General features: G+C 36.3%; 1 protein-coding gene across 1 annotated transcript; it reads right to left on the reverse strand.

Annotated features, from left to right (window-relative positions):
* Positions 1 to 475: 475 nt before the first annotated feature.
* Positions 476 to 16,942, reverse strand: LOC116302756 (uncharacterized). Its single transcript, XM_089030645.1, has 23 exons — positions 16,897 to 16,942; positions 15,695 to 16,020; positions 15,154 to 15,295; positions 14,554 to 14,870; positions 14,105 to 14,255; positions 13,589 to 13,902; positions 13,082 to 13,220; positions 12,693 to 13,000; positions 11,997 to 12,138; positions 11,197 to 11,431; positions 10,876 to 10,991; positions 8,678 to 8,980; positions 7,884 to 8,183; positions 6,955 to 7,064; positions 6,251 to 6,446; positions 5,506 to 5,605; positions 4,859 to 5,117; positions 4,399 to 4,447; positions 4,187 to 4,246; positions 3,244 to 3,315; positions 2,303 to 2,324; positions 2,058 to 2,097; positions 476 to 1,633 (listed from the first exon to the last, which is right to left on the reverse strand). The coding sequence occupies exons 1-23, from the start codon at positions 16,940 to 16,942 to the stop codon at positions 1,100 to 1,102; spliced, it is 4,281 nt and encodes a 1,426-aa protein (XP_088886771.1). The 3' UTR covers positions 476 to 1,099.
* Positions 16,943 to 17,397: the final 455 nt, after the last annotated feature.

The raw sequence follows: 17,397 nt of genomic DNA on the forward strand, positions 1-17,397 counted from the left end.
TAATATTATTATTATTGTTGGCTTTCACGCTAATGACAGTGAGGCTTTCTTCTGCAAAACATACGACTGCAAAGCAAAAATGGCATCAAAACACCTCAAGAACTCAACATGACATTGAGCTGTCGTACTTCAAACTTCAAGATATCGCACAACCAAGATGAAAAAATACTACAGCCTTTTTTTCCTCTGTTTTTTCTTGTGGGGGAAAAAATCAAAATCTCTCCAGAAATGAATAAGAAGCTTTGAAAAAAATACCGACAACTCGCTAAACATGGATAATTTTTCGTCACTTTTCAATGGTTTGACTGTTTGAAGCAACTGTTTGATCTTCTGTCCATAAGTGATTTCAAATTCAAGTAAGAATGAAATATTACTGAAATATGAAAATACTGCAAGAGCGGATGAGTCTAGAAAACTGCTAAAACGTTAAAGAAACCAATGGCTGAGTTCTAGATCTTCACCCGATCAATTCACATAAGTTCAAACTATCTTTATTTCATTTACTGAATTAGCTATTCACCACCCTTTAGTTCGTAATTCCTAGTTTTGTAAGTCGTACCAAATCGCTCAACTAATACCGTGTAGGGCCTTAACTTAAATGAGGCGAATTTCATGGATATTCCTTGTGATTTTTGATTAAAATAAGTTATCTTTAATAATTTATTAAGGTCTTTCGGCGATTTGCATTTAGAAATCTTTTTCTAAAATAACGAAGATTTCAATGTTTTAAAAGATCATAAGTACTCTCAGTAAACCATTTCATTTTTCGGTCCCTACCGTAAGTCATGGACCGCAAATTGACCAATCATAGCGCGTGAAATTACCTTGGCATATAATAATAAATAGTAAAGGCTGGAGAAAAAAAATTAAAACTTGCCCGATTTTCAAACAAAATTCCGGGTATTACGCTCTCTGTAATGTTATTGAAACTTGCCTGTCCGTTTTTCCCCTCCTTCTTATTAACTTTTTTCTCTGTGACTTTAAATCAAGTTAAACAAAGTTGGAATAGCATGCAAAAATGCAACGAGCATTATACGTGTCACTACTGCTGCTGCTGCTGCTGCTGCTACTACTACTGTTAAACAGTACCATTTCACATTCAAGTAAAAGACTCATCTTCTTCTTGTCTTTTGAATCCAGTATTTCCGTAGCCATGAAGTCCTTTGTATTCTGAATCAGCTGCTGGGTTTAGAGGTTGGTATTTAGTTTGGCTTTCGGGGTCGCATTCTGCATAGATTCTTGAATCAGAATCCTCTATTTCCTTATCTCTTACGTTGTTTTTTGCTAAGCAGTTCATACTCTCATAATCATCTTCTTCAAGTGCAGAGTCATGTGCTTTCATTGGTTGGTCTACATCGACATATTCATCCTCATCAATAGGCTCGTTTGTTTGGAAAGTATTTGTCTGATCCAAAGACGATACGGTCCCCTCATTCAAGGTTTTATTATTTGCTTTAGGTAGAGTAGGTAGAGCGATAGCCCTTGAGCTTTGACCTGAAGTACTCCCAACCTCGGGTCTCCATTGGTTGTCTATTTGATCGTAGACATCATCATTTATAATTGGAGCCGGTTGGTCTGCAGGTCGTCTCGTGTTCTCGTTGAAATGATATGGTTGGTCTTGCATTGCCATATTCTGCGTAAGAAAATAAGATTAAAAAGAAATCCTTTCAGGTCAAGATTAAAGATTTGAACAAAAATGAATTCGTATCTATTTGCTTAAAAATTAATGGTTTTGTGCTTTGGCAAAACACTATTGCTATTGCTGCTACTTTTTCTAATTCACCACTCTCTGTACACATCGGTACTCTGGTCAAGCACAAAGCACTTATGAAGCGTAGGTTCAAGGTAGTTTCAAAGGTATATTCAAATTTGAACCACTAGCCTCCACTAACTGATTTGTATTTCACCATTTAACCATTGTGTGAAAAGTGGTGAATATTGTTCCTGCTGCTTTTGTTCCTGTGCATGGTTGATGATGATGATGACGATGACGATGACGATGATGAACATGTCGTTCATTGTTGGTAGCATTGGTAGTAGCGCAAAGGAAATCTTACCTTAAACTCGATGTCTCTGGTTTTAGATCTCGAGGAAATCCTAAAAAAAATTCAAATTAAATCAGATTGCAACAAACCAAATCACATCCAGCTACACATGGAGTTTTGCTTCTAATAGGCTTTACTAACGGAAACGAAAAACGGTAGTCATGACATTTTTCAAGGTTACGAGACTGCTGGTGTAGCTTTAATCATCAGAGTAAACTTGTAACGAAAAGGTATTCAAACTAAGTTAACTATATTACCTTTCGCAGGCTTTCAAATTCCCTGTAAAAGAAAATAGCATATTTTATTGTACAAAAAAGTGCAGTGTGAAAATCAAATGACGAAAGACGATGCTATAATAATTTACATTTATAAATATTCTGGTAAAATATTATTTATCTTCTTTGAAGTCTAAATTACCATTATTTTTAATTATGCTGATTTTCAATAGGTAAAACTTTTTCTTTTTCTTTTTTCTTTTTCTTTTTTCTTTTTCTTTTTTCTTTTTTTTTTTTTTTTTTACCACTATGAAATAACATCAAGATGGCGGCTCTGTGAGGTGACATGCACCCAAAGATCAGTGATCGATCATGTTATTGCTCGTTGAATCGCAGAGATAAAATATGAGCTTCAGTGAGTCAAACGAACAACAACTGCTATAGTTATGACAAGCAATATATGTTTTAACAAATAGAATACAAGCAGCTAGGAAAAAGTGATAGAAAGGTTGTCCAATAGTCACTAGCTTCTGAAGAAGACTGGACTAAAAAAATCCGAATGCACCTGAAAGGATCTAATCGATATATATATATTTTCGCAACACATGATTTTTTCAGGGTACACTTTATTGAAGCCCAGCTGTGTTGCGCTTAGCTTTTCTATGACACCTTTGGCAAAACCCCGGGTAATCCACAACCGGCAGAACGAAGACTGAGAGTGGATGAATAAACAATGAATGGTGAGATAAAACGAAGAACGCAGCTCACATGTAGAACAATACACATTGTTCACTATAATCCATGCTTTCTTTGCTTTTGTTAATTTATCCAATCCCAGGCTTCGTTCTACCAGTGGACACCGACCCCAAAACCTTCTTAACTTCTTAAATAAGTGTAAAAGACACGGCTTCGTATATAGATAAGATTTTCGAGATTTGTCTTCGATCACTTAAAAGTTAAAACACAAATGGCAGTTTACTTACTGTTTTGCCTTCTGAGCTTCCAAACAATAGCCAAGAGAATTATTATAATGAGGCCCATTATTCCAATGGTACCTAAACGTCAGAAAAAAGCAAAACAAGCTTGATAACAGAAAACAAATGTATGTGAAAAATCACAAAAGGAAAATACCATATATTTACTCATTTCAATTAGTTTGTGCATACATGCTGTTGCGACGTATAATATTTGGCCGCGGGCTTCCTGGGGAGGTGCTGTGTCGTAGGGCCCGGGGGGGAGTGGAAGTGAGGAGTTGAGAGAGAGAGAGTTGACTGTTATACGGAAGGAGATCGAGACTGTCCTAAAATCCCCTCGGGACAGCCATAAAAATGTGTAAGTAATTGTTTGAGTTTGTTAGAAGTTTATTGACATTTTGGTGACTATAACTTTTTGATCCTACAGCGAATCGTGAACTTTTGTGAACCTATATTCGCGTGAACGTGTAAACGATTACGAAGGAAATATGTGATTGATGGACGAACCACGTTGAATAAAACCTTTGAAAAAACACGCATATCGACCTAGTCCCGAGGCAGAGCCCTGAAAACGCCTACACATGCACTCAATTGAAGAATCGTTGTCGAGTTCAGAAATTAAACATAGAACATAGAAGCTGAGACCGAAATGGCACATGGGAAGTACGTTAATTAGATGCATGCTGTGACCGGCGACCCGTGGCATCATCCACTGTTTTTTAATACGCGTTTGGCATTCTAAACCGACTGCATGGATGGCGCAAATGAATATGTTATGTCATTTTCCATGTGCCATTTCGGTCTCAGCTTTTATGTTATATGTTTCTGAACACGACAACGATTCTTCAATTGAGTGTATAATCAATATATTTTAAGACAACTGTGTGTTGTTAGCATGAATATCAAGGCCGGTCCATAAGCTTTATTAAGATAAAATGCATTGAAAACTAACTGTAGAGTGTCGCACTATCATTTTTTGGTGAAGGCAGTTCACGTCCTTTCTTTCCTTTCTCTGTGGAAAAATTCATATTGAGATAAATCAGTGGCCAAATGTTCATACACATATACGCATTCAATAAAACATTTTTTCAAAGCAGTCAAGGACCTTTATCTGCTTTTCTATCTCCAATGATATTATTTCTAAGTACCGTAATACATACCCACCTAGTGAGTGGTGGCTCCTAGCCAGCACAATCATTGGACCAGCCAAATCCTTATGAAAAACATTAAATGAAAATGTTAGCAATCACTGGCACACTAAGCAGTTAAGCAGTAGCAGTAGCAGTAGCAGTAGCAGTTAAGCAGTTAAGCAGTAGCAGTAGCAGTAGCAGTAGCAGTAGCAGTAGCAGTAGCAGTAGCAGTAGCAGTAGCAGTAGCAGTAGCAGTAGCAGTAGCAGTAGCAGTAGCAGTAGCAGTAGCAGTAGCAGTAGCAGTAGCAGTAGCAGTAGCAGTAGCAGTAGCAGTAGCAGTAGCAGTAGCAGTAGCAGTAGCAGTAGCAGTAGCAGTAGCAGTAGCAGTAGCAGTAGCAGTAGCAGTAGCAGTAGCAGTAGCAGTAGCACGTGAATATTCTGCATAAACTCGTGGCTAACACATAAACCTAAAATAAAGTATCAAGATCAATCACCTGTGTTTCGCCAGTCATCGCTCTTTCTAATATCTCATACAATTTGTTCTCTTCGAGTTTTACATTCTCAAATTTTCCATAACGTTTTCCGTCACCAAGAATGAATTCAGGATCTTGTTGGAATGCATCAGAGCTGGCGTTCAGTTCTGCTGTAATATAGTAATACAGGCCTTTTTGTTTTGCGGTTTTGTGGTCTGTTAAACTCGTTGCGTCAATTGGGGAAGAGCTGGACGTTTCTTTCACAATCACCTGATACTTTCTAAGGAAGGTATTATAAATACGATTAATTAAGGATAAAAACAACTTTTGCCAATTATTTTACATAAAGAATGTCAACACATCTTATTAATTTCACTTGGACGAGGACCACCCAGGGACGTATCAATACGTTTATATTAATGGAGATCACTCCCCACCCTTAGAAAGTCATGCCAAGCTATTTTTAGACACCTGGAATGGAGTAATGTTTAGTGTTGAGTGTATGACGTTACAGACACCTATAGAAATTCTTATAAATATAATACATCCCATTGGAATATAAAGAAAAAACTTTACCCAGTGATTATTAGATCCTTAAAGAATATTTAATTGAAGTTTCGGTTGAATTAAATTTTGTGCTAGTCCCCCTTTAATGAGAAAATAATTACCTTATTTGTCCATTGATGTTTGATGCTGGCCATATCTTAATGTTAACACTTGTTGAAGTGATGTTTACAATGTGAGACTTCCTTAACGGCGCTGGCGGGGCTAAACATGTAATACAACATAAACTAACTCTTAAATCCTAATCTTATTAGTGTCAGGAATTAATATTCTGAAAACAATGAAGAGACTGGAAAAAAAACAGGGGTTCCTAAATAGCCATGTAATAATAAAGTTGGCCAAATATCTATAGGTGCATGCATGTATATGTGCATTGCGCATTTGATCATATGTTTATCAAACTGATCCTCGCAGTATATCAAGCAACTTATATTTTGAAGCTGCAAATTGAAAATTTGGAATTTGCATGGTTTGGCTGGGTTTGCTGAATTTGGGTTTGCAGCTCAATTTCCAGCTCAATAAGGTGCTTGATATACTCCGAGAATCAGCTCAATTTGATAGAGCGTTTTCACTCACGTGAGAAGGCAGCCATAAACAATAGAAACTTTCTGCTCAGTATTTGTATAGAAATAGAGTTCAATTCCCAGAGGATGAAAAATGTATTGTTTTGATACCCCATAATGGCCGCTGTGACGTCACGTGAATACGCTCTATACATTACAACCGCAGTTCAATAAATAGTTTACATATGTTATCATGATCATATACGTGTATCGAAAATGGCGCACGAGTAACAAACAGTATCATTATTTTATTCTACGAGACAGTAGATTAAAATTAGCAGCTTACCACTTTTCTGTGTAGTTGCCATCACATAAATGCTTTTCTCGCCTCTTCCACATCTCGTTATAGCTGACACTTCGAACTTGTAGTTCGTGTCTGGATAAAGTTTGTCAACTTGAAATTTTTCCAAAGAATTGGTAGAAACCCTTTCATCGCTGTGCAGAAAGCTGTTGTTATAAGTCTTCGTCCCCAGCAATGTTATCTGTAGTGAAAAGGCAAAAAATGACAATGATAATAATAATGATATAATAATAATAATTAATAAATATTTCAGTTTTTACTAGGAGTTTCACAGGGATGCCTCAGACCGCAGGCCTATTTTTGGTAAATAGGCCGAATGTGTTTGCCGTAGTATCGGATAAACCACAAAAGTATCCAGAAGGGTGTTGCTGGAAGAAAGTTAATGATGCACACGAACAGCAAGAATACACCTTGTTTGACCTATAAATATGGGCGATTTAGGTCCCCAGAGAAATAATTGATTAGACATTTCTATGGTTTATGTTACCATTTCAAGAATTGGTTCTTCAAATTAGGTATGATATTTTAACTGAATTCCTTTTTTTCCCTTACCTACCGTCGATCAAATAGCTGTAATACATAATATAGCTCAATTCTACTGTGAATAACTTGATGGATAAGAGGAATCTGAATAAATGGAATATCTTAAGACAACATAAACAAAAAGAACAATTTTCATTGTTACTTACGGCATATTTTTCAATCGGTCCGATGACTGGTAAAGGCTTTTTCCATTGCAAAACAACTTCCCTTTTCGCAGCAGTGCCAAATATTGAAAGTTCCGTTGGAGCACCAGGTGCTATTGCCAGTTAAATAACAAAATATATGCATCATGTAACAGGGCCGCAACTAGGAAGGGGAACACAGGGTGCACGTGCACCCCCCCCCTCCCCCATAAAAGCTTAAGGTCCGCTCACCCATCTCTTTTTTTTTGTTGTTTTGTTTTGTAAGTGCACCCGCTCATAAAAGTTGAAGGTTCGCTCATCCATCTCCTTTTTTTTTTTTGTTTTTTTTGTTTTGTTGTTGTTGGTTCTGCCTTCGCTTGGTACTGAGTTGGTAATAAAAAAAAGATCAATGGTCAGATTTTATTCGACGTGCACCCCCTTCCCTGTAAAATTCTGGTTACGGCCCTGTGCAATAGGCCATAAGCTTGGAATACAGTTGAAATTCAGAGTTAAGAAGAAAGTGCCCGAAACAAAGTGACCAAAACAACACTTGTATTAAGCGGAACAGTGGCGGATTCAGAACGATTTTAGGGAAGGGACGAGAGTTAGGTAGCTGTTGCCTAGAAAACGATCCCATATTGTCTTTTTTTAGGTTTTCCTTTATTCTTAATTTTCGTATAAGTCAGATAAAGATGGTAACCTTTCCAATCCACCTTCCTTGGATCCACGATTAGGAAACTTTAAAATCCTGATCTCGCAATCATAGCGCTGTTCTTCCTTTTTAAGTTATCGGGGAAGGGGGAATGGACAATGTAGACAAAACATTTGGGTCCCTATGCATTTTCTGTATTTATTCACAACATTTTCTTTAAATGTCTGGTGACCCTAGTACGAAGGATTATTCAGAATTTCTGGACGCGAACCACAGGCAATTCAACTAACTTATTACTTACCAGACGTGAATATACTCATTGGCTGACCATAAGGTCCTGCTCCAGCAGTTGTATATCCTCGTATAGATACGTTATATATTGAACATTCCTCTAAGTTTTCAAGAGTTGTCTGAGATACATTGGAGTTAACCATTTTTCTGTTAATTGTAGGGTTTGATGTCGGTATCTTAGTCCACATGATCTCGTACTTTATGATTGGTCCATTGGCTTTGTCACGTGATATTGGCTGCCATGATAAAACAAACGTTGAGTAGGAATCTTTCTTGGACGAAGACAATATTCGAGGTGAGACTCTAGGTGCTATTCAAAAAAATATTTTAAAAAAGACAAGAAAGTCTTATTTAAAATAACGTCACGATGTTAGGCAAGTGTCTAGACAAATGTAAAGGTATTTGGTTTGAGGTAGACCTATTGGAAGAACCGATAAGGCTGAGTAACAACCATGGCCTTGTATCAAAAACATTTTTTCTTTCTTCTCCTTTCGTCTTCAAGGTAACTTGAACGCATTTGCTTGTTTGTGGATTTTAGGCTTATTTAGATTTTATTTTACTTTTGTTAGGTGGTGGTAGCAATATTTATGCTGAATCAAAATCATTACTTTTCCCAAACCATGTAAAATCATCTCCTAAAAAGTATTTTCTCGACCTAGGCTGGATTGTGATTGATGAAAAATTAATGAAAGTGGCGTGAAAATTGCTCTCTCTCTCTCTCTCTCTCTTGTAATGAGTAGAATTAAGGTGAAATCTTCGTATGACCGTTACAGAGTAAACGTTTCATTATTTGATTGTACTTACCATAAACAGGAATAGATACATTAAGCTTGGGAGTGTCTTTGCTTTCTTTTACAATCATGGCTCTAACACTAAACCAGTAGTTTTCCCCGCCCAACACAGAAAGCGTGTGAGTTGTTTTAGCTCCGTTCAGGCCTTTGTCTTCACTAATAACAGAAACGTCTTTTTGGAGACCATAGGATACGATATATGATTTAATTACTCCATTTGGAAAGGCTGGAACATCCCAGGTTAATTGCACGTGTGGCCCTGCGTTGGCAGTTGGTGGGATTTCGCTCGCGCGAAGTCTGAGGGGAACTGAAGGAGCTAAGATTAGAAAGAAAGAAATTAGTATAGGTAATCGTATGGGGCCAAGTAAAATTAAAACTTTGAAAACACACGTAAGATTTATTCTTAATATTACCAGGAACCATACGATTACCCGTTTATAATCATATATAGGGCAAAATTCAACGAAAAAATTCGTCTCGAAACCAATATAATGCCCGTGCACTGTCATTTATTCTCAACTACAAATCAAATGTAGTTATGGTTCAAAAGGATTTTATTCAGAATTCAAACGCGTTTCTTCATTACGTGTGCTCTCTGCAAGCTTTCGGCAATAATACTTCAAGGTTTTCTCCTGTGCAAAAGAATACCATTGACCACTGAGTTTAAACAATAATTATTTGCCAAGTTTCCATTGGATCCCGCTGAATGAACTGTTGAATGATGAAAAAAAGTGCTTCAACCGAAAGAATGGCAAACGTAAAATACCATAAAAAACTTGCACAAAACTAGATTCCTATTAACAAAGTTCTTAATCTGAATCAGAATCCAAAGGAAGAAGCCAGAGGAGGTTCCACTAGTATCCCAGAATGCATTGTGTTTGATACTATATTATCACTTTTTCGTGACGTCATCACTTTGGTTTGACCGGCTTAGAGTGAACAACAAGATGGCGGTGTTCAGACTCGGCAAATGCTTTTCAAGATATTTCATTATTGTATGTTCATTGTGTTTCAAAAGATGATTTTTCTGTTTGTGTACTCGGCCTTGAAGGAGTAGAAGTCGTTTTTAGACTCGTTCACGTCAGTTTTTTGGAGAAATTGAGAGAGAGATGTGTCGCTCTTGTTCCAACAACAACGAGTGACAACTCTTCGATTGATTACTTGTTCAATAACGTCCGTAGCCCAGCTCTTATTCCCCTTACTTCAACATTTAGTATATAGGAGTAAGTAAGGTTTATTAAATATTTTTGTTTTGTATGAAATGGGCAAAAAATATCAGACCTTTTACGAGTCGCGTTTGCGATAAATTCTCGTAAATATACTTCAATTGTGACTGTCCAAAAGACTATAAATCATGGTTCACTTTTGGTCATTTCAAGGTTTTGCTTTTCCTAAATATCTGAATTACACATATTTGTTGCTTAAACTTAAAATACTCAAATATGTGAAAAGCAGCATTTACTTGATGTACCATATAAAATCCAATATGACATCAGGTATGACACCGCGTGACAAAGTGAACTCGAGCGATATAACTCTGACAATTGGCGCAAATCCAAACAAATATGCATGTAGATTAAGAGTATTATTAATAAACAATACAAGTTCATGAGTTATTGCCTCGTACAGGTCACGTAACGGCTGCTACGGAAAGTGAAAGTCGCACACCGCTACACACGAGTAGAAAGCGACGCCATATTGGAAAACGAAACTCGCAAAGTAACTTGGGGTACTAGTGTATCCTCCTCTGGGAAGAAGGCGAATAAAGTGGCTTTTTGACTGATTAAATCCAGACTAAGATGGTTTTGCTGAATTATAATTTCCAGCGATGGCGTTCAAAGTCACATTTGGAGCTGGTGAATTTGTACACATTTGAGACTACTTGAGTGGTCTTTCCGAGGCCCATTTGCAGAAAACATCTATCCTAGCCTCCCCCCCCCCCCCCTCCCTTAAATTTTGGCTGGATACTCTGAAAACCAGTTAATTCAGCGGGAAGTTTGATCTGAAAGAATAGGCCATCTTAAAGTAAAACTCATCATTCCAAATATGGTATCAAAAGTTATAAATTGTATTTCTGAATAAATCGGAGCAATATTTAAAGTGTTACATGTTTCAACTTAATTCCTTGCCTGAATCTGGCGTATAGCTGGTCAACTCGTAGATTAAGTTATCCATATCATTGTCAATGGAATAAATCCTCAATGTACTCACCTACTCCTACTTTAACCCAAACACCTTTTAACCCATCAGCGTTAGTTTGGGATTCGTCATACATTGCTCTACAAACAAAAGGCTTATAACACGACTCCCAGGCTAGCTTGAAACAGCTGCAAAAGTAGTGAAAAAAAGATATTATTATTATTAATATTATTATTATTATTATGAATTTATAATGATAGTTTCTGTTCGTACAGCCTTCTAGTTATTTTTGATTCAATTTTGTAACTATCCAGCCACTATTCTTTGTCTTATTGAAGGGCAGCGATATGGATGGGCTCAGTGACGTGTACGAAGTCCGTTCTGATCACTTACTCGAAATTATTCAGAACATCTGCATCAGAAGTATAGTTAATTCTCAATGTAGACCGCATGGTCCCATTAGCAAAATGCACCATTCCAGTAGATTGAGTGGTGATGTCAGTATTACCAGTGTACCATTTGATGTACTGTATCAATGGTTCTTGTACAATACACACCAGATCTACATAGCTATTGGATGCTGCTGTAAGGTTTTGATTGGTCAGACCTGATATCGATGGTCTGGTAGCTGTAGAAAAAGACACAAAATGATATTATAATATATTTTAAAGAAAGTTTATTAATATGCTGTACTTACCATAGTCACAACCGTACAGTTCTATTCTCATACATATAGAGGTATTCCATGTCTGTACTTACCATAGTCACATCCATACAGATCTATTCTCATACATATAGCAGTATTCCTTGTCTGTACTTACCATAGTGACACCCATACAGTTCTATTCTCATACATATAGCAGTATTCCTTATCTGTACTTACCATAGTCACACCCATACAGTTCTATTCTCATACATATAGCGGTATTCCATGTCTGTACTTACCATAGTCAAACCCATACAGTTCTATTCTCATACATATAGCAGTATTCCATGTCTGTACTTACCATAGTCACACCCATACAGTTCTATTCTCATACATATAGCAGTATTCCTTATCTGTACTTACCATAGTCACACCCATACAGTTCTATTCTCATACATATAGCAGTATTCCATGTCTGTACTTACCATAGTCACACCCATACAGTTCTATTCTCATACATATAGCAGTATTCCTTATCTGTACTTACCATAGTCACATCCATACAGTTCTAGTCTCATACATATAGCAGTATTCCATGTCTGTGGTGTAACTCGAACATGCCTGGCTGTCAGTGGATGACTCAGCCATTGCACTCTTACATTTTCCTTGTCAGTATGTCCTTCGAGTATCTGATGAAATAACAGTTTTTAAGCACCGCAATGTGGAATCGAACCTCATGGATAACAATGAAATATGGCCAATTCAATAACAGTATATTTGCTATCGAGTATTAGCAGTTGCAAGTTGGTAATAGTTGGAAGTTTGCAAAAAAAAAAAACAAAAAACAAACAAAACAAAACAAAACAAACAAAAAAAAACAAACAACAAACAAACAAAAACAAACAAAACAAAAAAAACAAACAACAAACAAACAAAAACAAACAAAAAAACAAAAAAACAAAACAAAACAAAACAAAGCAAAGCAAAGCAAAGCAAAGCAAAGCAAAGCAAAGCAAAGCAAAGCAAAGCAAAGCAAAGCAAAGCAAAGCAAAGCAAAGCAAAGCAAAGCAAAGCAAAGCAAAGCAAAGCAAAGCAAAGCAAAGCAAAGCAAAGCAAAGCAAAGCAAAGCAAAGCAAAGCAAAACAAAGCAAAACAAAGCAAAACAAAACAACACAACACAACACACATTTGACACATTTGATGGTGAAAACATTTCACCGTTGTATTTCACATCAGTTTCTACCTTATCACTGTTGCTTCCAGCTTTGTAGGTTTTCCACAGATTACCATCCATACTATATCTGATAGTGTAGGTCTTCACCCACTTATCCATGGTGTGGTCACCCTGTGTTGCTATACCGGTCACTGTCATCACTTGTCCCAAGTTAATCTGTATGTACTGAGTGTTAGACGACGTGCTACTACACCAGGCGCTGCTGCCATAGAGACGACCATGTAATGCAGTATGGGTGTTGTCAAGGTGAGATGATGCCGTCATTTGAATGTTTTGAATGACTCCAGGTACTTCGAGTCCAACAGGAAAGCTGCAAGCTGTGATGGCATGCATCTTATAAATTACTGCTGTTTTCGTTGGGTTAAAAAAACCACAAATAATTGAAAATGAAAACTAACCTGATGATATGCCAAACACCTCTACTCTCATGGACGGCCATGCGTTAAATGTTAATGGGTAGAATCGAACATACTTGGCCTTGACTGGATTGAGACTGTTTGTAACAACTCCATCGTGATTGATATTGCCAGTAAATGTCTAAAATGTAGGAAGTTAATGTAGAAAGTAGGTTGTAAAAACAAATACCAAAATATGTAGAAATCTTAATTTATTTTGGATCATAAAGCTGCTCATGTCTAACATTTATAAATAAAATGGGATAAAAAAATAAAAATAATAAAAAATAAAAAAAACGACAACGAACGGAAAAAGAGGCATCGATTAAAGGGTGATTGGCAGTAGTCAGTAATGAACTTATTAATACATGGTGTCTCGAAGATCATAGTTTTCGATTATTCTGCCACTTGTTTATAGCTACTACCAGCAACTGGTTTTCTTAAGATGTGCTTAGGTCGTAAATAAAGTATATAAAAAGCAACTCATTTTGTATCTTGTTACGTATTTACCTTGTTAATATTATTTTCCTGGTAATTATCCCAGTTCACATTATCTAATGACACTTTCATCTTGTATGATTTTGTCCACTCATTAGCAAGAGCCCCAGCACCTTGTGTAGCTACTGCACACACGAACACCACAGAACCGAGATCCATCTGCAGCCAGTCACCACCAGACTTTGTTTTTGGTGTCCAAGCTTTATCAGATGTTTTCAGCCTAGCATTGCTTGGTATGTAATTTCCGCCATATGAAGAACTGGCAGTAAACCTGTGATCTGGTATGATACTAGGGTATGACAAACCAACGAACATTGATTTGCAACCTGTCGAAAAAAGATAACTATTATTTGTTTTAATCGATTTCAAAGCTTACAGTTAGTTTTGACTTAAAAAAAGAGTTTTCACGATTAACTTTATGTAAATGCATTAATTTATTTCTTTGCCTTTACTTAAATGATTAGAAGTTAGGAGTTTTCTATTTCTGTTTATTTTCCACACATATTTTCCATCCATCAAAAAACGTACCTCCATCGTGTTTTATTCCATAGAGTTCTGTTCTCATGCAGCTTGTACTCCCATAATGACTTGTGGATGCAACACGTATGTACTGACTAACAGTACCATCATACAAGAGATTCTTGACTGTAGTATTAGAATCGAAGTTACCAGCAAAGGACTATTAGAATAAAAACTTTCAAAAGTCAACAGTCGTAGAGACAAAAGTCACTTTTGTTAGGAAAACCAAGTCTCCAACGATGTAGGCAATTTATACGGTATCCCAATTTTTTAGATTCAGGGAAGGATATTATATTATTCCACATATTATTTAAACTATATAGTTCATGATTTTAGGAGCAAGAAATTAAAAAGAAACAAAACGAAAAAGCAAAATTGTCAACTCAGTTAACGTTTGTTCATGATCACCTTAGCTTGTCTGTTTTCCAACATGGAAAGCAATTTCCCAGTTCATTTACCTTCACTTGGCTGTTTTCCATGTATTTAGTAAAAGTAGATCCGTCATTTGATGTGAGCATGTTGTAAGACTGTACCCACTGATCTGTCATGTGGTCACCCTGTGTTGCTATACCACAAATGATGTAAGGTGATCCTAAGTTAATCTGTAGATATGGAGAAGAGTCACTTGTAGCAGCACACCATGATGACCCTGCTGTGTAGTTTAGTCTTGCCTTGGATGGTGACGTGGTGCTGTTGTAAGCTGTTGATGACGTCATATCACTGTCTGGTATCTTACCACTACCAATACCAACTAGTAGAGAGCTGCACGACAAACCTGCAATAATGTCGAGTGTAGACTCTAAATAGTTTTATTTCTACTTTTTTTATATATTTTACTTTAGTTATATTTGAATTGGAATTTTAAATAAAGTGTACAAAGTATCAGTAGATTCTTTTGTTTGATGCCCTTAAAAAAAACTTTTACCTAATATCAATATTATTATAAATGCTATTGTTATTTACTAATTACTTCAGTCAGTTAAAGTTTCTTCACACCATCGTGTAACTTAGTAAAAATCAGATCTAATCAGATTGAAAACATTCTTTACCAGACTTACCTCTGCGAACACCATAAGCTTCAACACGAAGTATCTTATAAACGTGATACTTTGTGGGTATAAACCTAATGTGTCTGACCAGAACTGGATAATCTAGGATATTCTTGACAACAGTAGTTTTATCTGCATTACCACGAAACAACTAAAGTAGATTGGCAAAATATAAGACATTCTTGACAACAGTATTACTATCTGTATTACCAGTAAATAACTAGAAGAAAAATAGCAACATCTGAGACATTCTTGACAACAGTATTACTATCTTTATTACCAGGAAACAACTAGAAGACAAATAGCAACATCTAAGACATTCTGGACAACAGTATTACTATCTGTATTACCAGGAAACAACTAGAAGACAAATAGCAACATCTAAGACATTCTTGACAACAGTATTACTATCTTTATTACCAGGAAACAACTAGAAGACAAATAGCAACATCTAAGACATTCTTGACAACATTATTACTATCTGTATTACCAGGAACAGTATTCTTATTATTAATTACAAGTAAAATACCAATTTTGTAGTTTTCTTTACCTTATCATTGCTGCCATTTTTGTAAATAGTCCACGTGCTGTTATCCACAGATGTTGATATTTTGTATTGGGTAGTCCATTCGTTTATGACTTTGCTTCCTTGTGTAGCTACAGCACAAATAGCAAACACTTGACCAAAGTCTATCTGTAGATAGTCACTGGGGTCAGTTGTTGTCTTTGGTCCCCATCCCCTAGCCCCATTCAGACGTGCTTCCTTTGGTTTGTAACGAGTGTCGCCATCAAAACCAATATAATATGAAGATGCTGTAAATCTGACATCTGGTATAATACTACTGTCTGCAATACCAACAAAACTGTCCTGACAACCTGATACAAATAAAAAAAAAGGTTTCATGACAAACCCATTTTCAGACAAATATGATTAATGTGTCATGCAAAAAAGGTCATTTAGCACTATCGCAAAAGTCTTCGATCTATTTTGGGTCAATTCAAACCTTTTTAAAAAATATGCATAATTCATTGGGGATGCAAAATTGGCCATTTTCAGGTAAAAAGCATGGAATATAGCCCATGGTTTTGATCGATTTTCTGCCATTTTCACACCTTTTTGAAAAATATGCGTAATTTATTGGGGATGCAAAATAGATCATTTTTGGCCATTTTCAGGTAAAAAGGATGGACTATAGCCCATGTTTGTGATCAATTTTGGGCCATTTTCACACCTTTTTGAAAAATATGCGTAATTTATGGGGTGTGAAAAATAGGTCATTTTTGGCCATTTTCAGGTAAAAGGAATGGACTATAGCCCATGGTTTTGATCGATTTTGGGCCATTTTCACACCTTTTTCAAAAATATGCAAAATGTTTTTTGGGGATGCAAAATAGGTCATTTTTGGCCATTTTCAGGTAAAAAGCATGTACTATAGCCCATGGTTTTGATCGATTTTGGGCCATTTTCAACCCTTTTTCAAAGATATGCGTAATTTATGGTAAATGAAAAATAGGTCGTTTTTGGCCATTTTCAGTTAAAAAGCATGGACTATAGCCCATGGTTTTGATCGATTTTGGGCCATTTTCAACCCTTTTTCAAAGATATGCGTAACTTATGGTAAATGAAAAATAGGTCGTTTTTGGCCATTTTCAGGTAAAAAGCATTCACTATAGCCCATGGTTTTGATCGATTTTGGGCCATTTTCACACCTTTTTGAAAAATATGCGTAATTTATGGTAAATGAAAAATACGTCCTTTTTGGCCACTTTCAGGTAAAAAGGATGGACTATAGCACATCATTTTGATCGATTTTGGGCCATTTTCACACCTTTTTGAAAAATATGCATAATTTATTGGGGATGCAAAATAGGTCATTTTTGGACATTTTCAGGTAAAAAGCATAGACTATAGCCCATGGTTTTGATCAATTTTGGGCCATTTTCACACCTTTTTGAAAAATATGCATAATTTATTGGGGATGCAAAATAGGTCATTTTTGGCCATTTTCTGGTAAAAAGCATGGACTATAGCCCATGTTTGTGATCAATTTTGGGCCATTTTCACACCTTTTTGAAAAATATGCATAATTTATTGGGGATGCAAAATAGGTCATTTTTGGCCATTTTCAGGTAAAAAGCATGGACTATAGCCCATGGTTTTGATCGATTTTGGGCCATTTTCACACCTTTTTGAAAAATATGCGTAATTTATGGTAAATGAAAAATAGGTCATTTTTGGCCACTTTCAGGTAA

Source organism: Actinia tenebrosa, unplaced genomic scaffold (assembly GCF_029948245.1).
Source record: "Actinia tenebrosa isolate PJP-AT-01 unplaced genomic scaffold, QUT_ActTen_1.0 PGA_scaffold15__27_contigs__length_11533743, whole genome shotgun sequence".
NCBI lineage: Eukaryota > Metazoa > Cnidaria > Anthozoa > Actiniaria > Actiniidae > Actinia > Actinia tenebrosa.